This window comes from Antedon mediterranea, chromosome 8 (assembly GCF_964355755.1).
Source record: "Antedon mediterranea chromosome 8, ecAntMedi1.1, whole genome shotgun sequence".
NCBI classification, from domain to species: Eukaryota; Metazoa; Echinodermata; class Crinoidea; order Comatulida; family Antedonidae; genus Antedon; species Antedon mediterranea.
This window is the reverse complement of record NC_092677.1, coordinates 13,042,004-13,049,651: the sequence shown is the minus strand read 5'-3', so window position 1 is coordinate 13,049,651 and position 7,648 is coordinate 13,042,004. Positions and strand designations below refer to the sequence as shown.

Here is a 7,648-nt window from a genome sequence, read left to right as displayed (position 1 = left end):
CAAAACACGTCAACTGTGTTATTGTAGAGGGCGCTATTTAACAAATTGTAAACATCAACACGTAGTAATAATAGAAATATACAGTAGTAAAAATCGGTAGTCTTGAGCGAATATGTTTCCGTGAAGTTTATTTATTGTTTATTTACCGTACTGTTAATGTCAACATGCAAGTAAGTAACGTATGGAAGCCTCGTTATAAGTTGATTCTACTGGGCGAATGCGATGTTGGGAAAACCTCTCTTTTTGAGCGATTTAGAAATAAAGAAATTCCAGACTCTCGTCAGGCCTCCCTAATAATCGACCGGTCGCAATTCACCAGGCATCTTGCAGTGGGCGAGGACAGTACACCGGTTGAGGTAATTATTATATCTCTTGGCTTTAATATTTAAAATAGTCTACAACCGTGAGTATAACAAGTGGAAGTGGCTATTGGGCACGGTCTAATATGCCAATGGAATACCTTGTTGGTAGAAAATTCAATTTAACACCAAGAAAACTTAAATTACATGCTCAGTTGACCATGTCAACAAATAGCCTCATGCGATAATTGATATAAGGATTAAATTGTACAATTTAGTTTTCATTCTTTTTTAGGTTGAATTATGGGACACAGCAGATATGGAGCGAGCACGATCGCTGACAGAGACTTACTTCCGTGGATCCACAGCCGGTCTTCTCGTCTATGACATTTCAAGGGCTGTTACTCTCAGACGTATTCCTGAATGGATACGAACGTTTAATTGTCGAATTGAAAATGCTCCGATTTTTCTTATAGGAAATAAATTAGATCTAGAGCCTGAAGAGTATTCCAACGGGGAATCAACTATTGTACATGCTCGCGATATACTTGGGAAAAATTTAGAAGGGATAGCGAAAGTTTACGAAGTATCCGCAAAAGAAGATATATCTGTAGAGTCTATGTTTCACAAAGTCGCCGAATATTTATTTTATGATTTACAAAAATGTAAATGTACAGATGTACACGACAAATCGGGAAATGTAATTCGACTTCACTATAGAAAATCAAGACACAGTGATGTGGACATACTTTGTATGGAAACAAAGGGTATAATTAAAACAAAAACAGATATAAATTGTTGTGATCGGTGAAAATAATTAGGTATAAATAACTAAGGGACAAAAATATATGTACCGCCAATGGACGTATAACAAAAAATAGTTATACATACAGCCGTAACTCGTCCTAAATAATAAAACTCGTCTTAAATATTAAAACTTGGCCTAAATAGTAAAACTCGTCCTAAATAATGAAACTCTTCCTAAATATTAAAACTCGTTCTAAATAATAAAACTCATCCTAAATAATAAAACTCGTCCTAAACAGTAAAACTCGTCCTAAATAGTAAAACTCGTCCTAAATATTAAAACTCATCCTAAATATTAAAAACCTAAACCCTCTAAATAATTTCTCTTAAATTACAAAAAAAAAAAAAGACGTCGTCAGAGAATGGATCCTACAACCTCTAGGCCACAGCTTCGTTACAAACCCACCACGCGACACAGCTGGCTTACGAAAAACCCTTTCCATGTGGATTAACACGTGACATCTAAATGCTTTAAAATTGGTTGCCTGTCGCGGTACGTATAAGTATAACAGTGGTTATACGTACGGTCCCATAAAATAATTTGGCAATAAAACGCATTAATTATACAGGGTATATAAATAGTATTGGAAGTAATAAGGCCTCCCATCCAGAATACATTACCATCAAGTTCAATGAGGATTCTTTATTTAAAGATATGTTGTCCCCTAAAAAAAAATTGTTTTTCCAATATGCCATTTTACTGTCACATAATAGTTTGTCTGAGTCATTTTTCATGTGTTTGGGGAACACCAAACCATCTTCTTAGTATAATAATTGTTTACCTTATATAATAATATGTCAAATATTTTTATTAAGTTTTTATTTTGAGTGTAAATGCAAATATTCTGTTGTATTGTATAGCATTTGAAAGTACTATAAATTTACATAATAAATAATAATAAGATTTATACAGCGCACATCCACTAGCAGTATGCTGAAGTGATAGTGTATAGTATAGTTTGTATTTTTAAGTGCCATTGTTTTAACTGACAAAATGTTTGTAGTGTTAATACACTGTGTAGTACATGCATATACATAGTACTTTAATTACAGTAGGTTACTGTATTATATTTTTAATTTTAAAAAAATAATAAATTATATCATTTTATAGATTCATAAATCAATGTGACTGCTATTTCTACAAAAATGAAAATATTTCCATTTTTTTCCATTATGGACGAATTAAATTCCTCAATCGTTTATTAATAATTAATTTAATTTTGTTCCATAATAAAACATTCTCGTACTGTATTTATGTTTTACAGACCATTATGTACAATTACAATATTATAATTTATTATTATTATTATTTATGATACATTCCTTTAAATGTTGTTGACATCTAACTGAAATTGATGGGGTTGCAATTACATACACATACAGTATACTGTTAAAATATTTAGTATTATGTGATATGAGTCGTATCCAAAATAGAATAATACATTATTTTATAAAAGCAGTGAGCTTTTAAAAGTTTAATGATTGTATGAAGAGTCCAGTAAAAAATAAAAAATTTATTGTTATTTTTTTTAATATACTATTTTAACATAAATTTTGTATTGTTTAGATCATGTTCAGATGTACATATCAATGTGAAGAGGCTCTTGTCTGTTAATATACACTTTTGTCCCGTTTATGATGGTGAAGGCAAAATAAATGATGATAAAACTTAACATACATAATATATATTAAAATAATAATGTACAGTAATAACCTTCACATTACAATTACTATTTTATATGTTACAGTACTGTTTTTATGATGAAAATGTGCAAAGCTTTTAGTATAATTTGCTGAGGCCGATTAAATACCACTTGATAAAATACTGAATACACTTGACCTTTTACTACTTCCATGAAAGCTATTATATTAACGAATGATCTATGCTTGAAGTATGCATGTATTAAAGTGCTATTATTATATGGGGTCAACTCTTCTATTACAGCCATGCGATATTCAATGATGAGATTCAGTCTCATGGTGGTCAACTATACTATAGCCATAGGATATCCAATGACGAGATTCTGTGCCACGGTCAACTATTATATTATAACCATGGGATATCCAATGATGAGATTCAGTCTGGCCGACGGTCAACTAATAGCCATGGGATATGCAATGATGAGATTCAGTCCCACGATCAACTCTTCTATTACAGCCATGGGATGTCCAATGAGATTCAGTCCCACAGTCAACTATTATATCATAGCCATGGGATATCCAATTAGATTCAGTCTCACAGTCAACTATTATATTATAGCCATGGGATATCCAATGAGATTCAGTCTCACAGTCAACTATTATATTATAGCCATGGGATATCCAATGAGATTCAGTCTCACAGTCAACTATTATATTATAGCCATGGGATATCCAATGAGATTCAGTCTCACAGTCAACTATTATATTATAGCCATGGGATATCCAATGAGATTCAGTCCCACAGTCAACTATTATATTATAGCCATGGGATATCCAATGAGATTCAGTCTCACAGTCAACTATTATATTATAGCCATGGGATATCCAATGAGATTCAGTCTCACAGTCAACTATTATTATAGCCATGGGATATCCAATGAGATTCAGTCTCACAGTCAACTATTATATTATAGCCATGGGATATCCAATGAGATTCAGTCCCACAGTCAACTATTATATTATAGCCATGGGATATCCAATGAGATTCAGTCTCACTGTCAACTATTATATTATAGCCATGGGATATCCAATGAGATTCAGTCCCACAGTCAACTATTATATCATAGCCATGGGATATCCAAAGAGATTCAGTCCCATGGTAAACTCTATATGGCCTAAAACTAAGATGGGTCCTAAGACTTAAGTATTTCTTCACCCTCTATCTCCTCCTAAATGTTGTCATCAACTACATGGAAAATTTCCTGGCGATAAGCTGTAATAATGTTGTACTACTTTGTATGTATTTTTTAATGTTGTCAGGTTGATGTTATTGATGGCTTAAGAGCAGTTTGTTTGCTATTACTTGCTCGTGCTAAGTTATGTACGTTTTTGAACTAATTATTAACTATAATTCCTAGCTTTCAGAAAGCATTTTCTTAAAGAATACAGTAAACAACAAGAACACGTTTTCAGTTTCTTTGTGTATAGAATATAATTATATGTGGATTTGATATTTTATACCGCAATCAAATACAAGGTTAATGAGATCAATCTTTTTAATGTCTTTATTTATAGTGAATAGAATTACATATTTCTGCAGGTTGTTGTTATTATCAATCAATCAATTGGAAACTGATACCAAGATTAAGTGTTATATTAAGACATACGATGTGATGGTTACTACTGGCACAGTATTGTGTAGTACAGAGGCTGACCAATCAGAGAATTTATTCCAAAAATTTGAGCAGAAAAATAGTAACTGCATCATAAAATTTAAGTGCAATTGACGCGACTAATGAAATAAACACCAACCGCAAACAGTTATACAATTTTATAACCTAAACATTTTATAGGATGTGATGGTACTAGAAAAAGCAACACTGTCTTATCTTTAGGGTTATACAGTGGGGTGAATCTCGCACTCATTTTTCCAATTCTAGTTGTTGCACAAATTTTTAAGTACACAGTATTCTTTTAGTCATGAGATATGGAGCAAAATACAGACATGCATGCTTTCAAAACCAGCCTGGCTATTCCAACTGTGAGGCACTTTAGTCTCATTAATTGGTTAGCCACTGGCCACCACCTGTACAAAATGTACCTATGCACGATTCTGTTTGAAAAGCGTACAAGATATCCAAAACCACTTTACTTTACTGTTGGTTGTTTCCGGTCAGTTAAACCAGGAAACATTTTGTACACAGTATAGTAACATGTTCATGTAACCTTCTTGATCATGTGTTTTAGATTGACACACCACCATTTTCACCATTGAAGCAAAAACAGTTATTGATTATTTCCATATTTTTGTTCATAAATTAAAACATACCAAACTCTGACATTCCGTAGAAGTGCATTCAACATTGAAATGTAATTCCATAGTATATATTTTTCTAACTGAAACATCCAAAATTCGTCAATAAAATTATATTGTCTATTATAAATTCAGAAATGTTTACTCTTTTTTTTCTGTTTTTCCGGATTCGATTTGTTCCGTTTCTCCTTCCCGGTATGCTGGGAATGTTTCCCATGGCGTATTCAAATCAAATTTACGGAATTCTTGCGTCATCTCTAGTGGTTCGCAAATAATTCGCTTCTGTTCATCATCGTACCTTACCTAAAAAATAAACGGGAACAAATTGTTGAACTATGACTTGTACATGTATAATCAAGTAAGCAATTATTATTTTAGACTTAGCCCTATAAGTGATACATAAGTGACACTGTGTTACAGATTTTGCCTATGATACAGTACAGACAATATTCTTGATGTTTGTACACATACCTCTACATAACCACTTAGAGGGAAATCTTTTCTAAGTGGATGTCCCTCAAATCCATAGTCTGTCAAAATACGTCTCAAGTCAGGATGATCTGAGAAGAATACTCCATACATGTCCCATATCTACAAAGAAAAGGGTATGGTTTCAGGCTGTCTCAAGTGTGTAAATTCTAATTCCAGCTTAGCCTGGAGCTGCATTGGCAAAGCTTGACCTGCAACTGCATTGGCAACAGCTTGGGCTACAACTACATTAGCAACAGCTTGGGCTGCAACTGCATCGACAACAGCTTTGGCTGCAACTGCATTAGCAACAGCTTGGCTGCAAACTGCATTAGCAACAGCTTGGGCTGCAACTGCATTGGCAACAGCTGACTGCAACTGCATTAGCAACAGCTTGGGCTGCAACTACATTGGCAACAACTGGCCGCAACTACATTGGCAACAGCTTCGGCTGCAACTGCATTGGCAACAGCTTCGGCTGCAACTGCATTGGCAACAGATTCGACTGCAACTGCATTGGCAACAGCTTGGGCAGCAACTGCATTGGCAACAGCTGGCTGCAACTTGTAAATTTTGTTCTTACCTCTCGTTCATACCAATCGGCTGCTTTGAATATACAGTATATAGAATCCAATGGTGTTAGCTCATCTGTATATGTCTTTACTCTAATTCTTGAATTATATCGAAGTGAAAGTAAATTGTATATCACCTGTAAAAATAAGCAATTTAAATTCACAATTATTCAATTACAGTTTAGAAGACCACTGTACCCTTGCAATTTGATTGATTCATTTTGTATAATGTGTCAATCAGTAGTACTGGAAGGAAAGGTGATATTTAAAGATTCTATTGCATGTTAAATTTAGCAAGGTGATCAAATAAATTTAGTTGATGGAAATATTTTTAAAATCTTTTATTACAAACCTCAAACCTATTAATTCTTTTTGGAACATCTATGGCTGTTTCATCAACAAGTGATTTAAACTGTGCATTGCTGTGATCTCGTAAAAATGTCAGAACGGGTAGAACGCCCTCAGGGTGTATCATAACCTCAAGTTCGTTCTGGTGAGTTACTTGGACTTTCTGGACGTATTTGGGTATGCAATCTGCCACATAGCGTCCATACTCTTCTAAGGTGTCTCTCTTAAGTTGATCAAATGGTTTAAGTGTAGCTGAAATGGATTGAAATACAAATAATATACTATATACTATCTATGGCCTATTTATTTATATTATGTAAATTAATAAATTCATTGTAATTATATTGTTTCATAGGCCTAGCTAAATTATTTACTTACGTTTTACATCGGTTGATTCCCATCTTTTTTGACGAGTGACGGGATATGCTATTAGTATAAAAAAATAATCAAAAGTTATTGATTAAGCTAGTCTTGTTGTACTGTCTATGGTATGTAGCCTAGCCTATTACCCCTAGCTTAGTAACAGTAGTAGTATATTTATTATCATATACTCTATACTAGGCTATAATATATGCCAATAACAATTATCATGCATAGGCTATGTATGGATGTATTGTATAAAATATTATACATTTTTGTAATTAAAATTTAAATTTAACAAAACATTGTTTGTAGCAATTGTAGATAGTGATCACATTCATGATATTATAATGTAGTTTCATTTAAACCAGTTAATGACATGCATAAAAATAATGATTTACATTGGTGGGGCGAACTGACTTGGCAATAATTGACTGAGGACTACCTAACTAGGCCAATGCCCTAGAGGCAGCCCAAAAGGCCTCGCTACTAGGCTAGGGTAGTAGGCCTAGTTTAGGCCTAGATGCGTTAGGGTAAAACCATCTAGGCCTCGACAGCAAGATTTGACTTATATCTACATCCACGGGCATCAAAAACAGTATAAATAAGAAAAACTTACCATATCTAACTTTTGGAAGCCTGCATAAATATTTTATGGAGCTCCCAACTCGAGCTGCAATGGAAGCCATTTTGTTAATGCATTCTGCATGGATGGATGGATGCATGCAAAAAGATCTTAGATAGAGGGCGGTCGACCAAAAAAAGAAAAGAACCTATTTTGTTCACATAATAAATTGATAAAGACAATTGTAATCGGGTTTTAAATACTGTATTCCTTA

At 33.6% G+C, this 7,648-nt stretch overlaps 2 protein-coding genes across 2 annotated transcripts; one reads left to right on the top strand and one right to left on the bottom strand.

The window, feature by feature from the left end:
* Nucleotides 1-65: 65 nt before the first annotated feature.
* LOC140057819 (uncharacterized) lies at nt 66-1,112 on the top strand. The gene is made up of 2 exons (XM_072103567.1): nt 66-356; nt 595-1,112. The coding sequence occupies exons 1-2, from the start codon at nt 165-167 to the stop codon at nt 1,108-1,110; spliced, it is 708 nt and encodes a 235-aa protein (XP_071959668.1). The 5' UTR covers nt 66-164; the 3' UTR covers nt 1,111-1,112.
* Nucleotides 1,113-4,294: 3,182 nt separating this feature from the next.
* LOC140057818 (NADH dehydrogenase [ubiquinone] iron-sulfur protein 3, mitochondrial-like) lies at nt 4,295-7,518 on the bottom strand. Its single transcript, XM_072103565.1, has 6 exons — nt 7,429-7,518; nt 6,828-6,875; nt 6,454-6,701; nt 6,113-6,238; nt 5,533-5,652; nt 4,295-5,364 (listed from the first exon to the last, which is right to left on the bottom strand). The coding sequence occupies exons 1-6, from the start codon at nt 7,496-7,498 to the stop codon at nt 5,203-5,205; spliced, it is 774 nt and encodes a 257-aa protein (XP_071959666.1). The 5' UTR covers nt 7,499-7,518; the 3' UTR covers nt 4,295-5,202.
* Nucleotides 7,519-7,648: the final 130 nt, after the last annotated feature.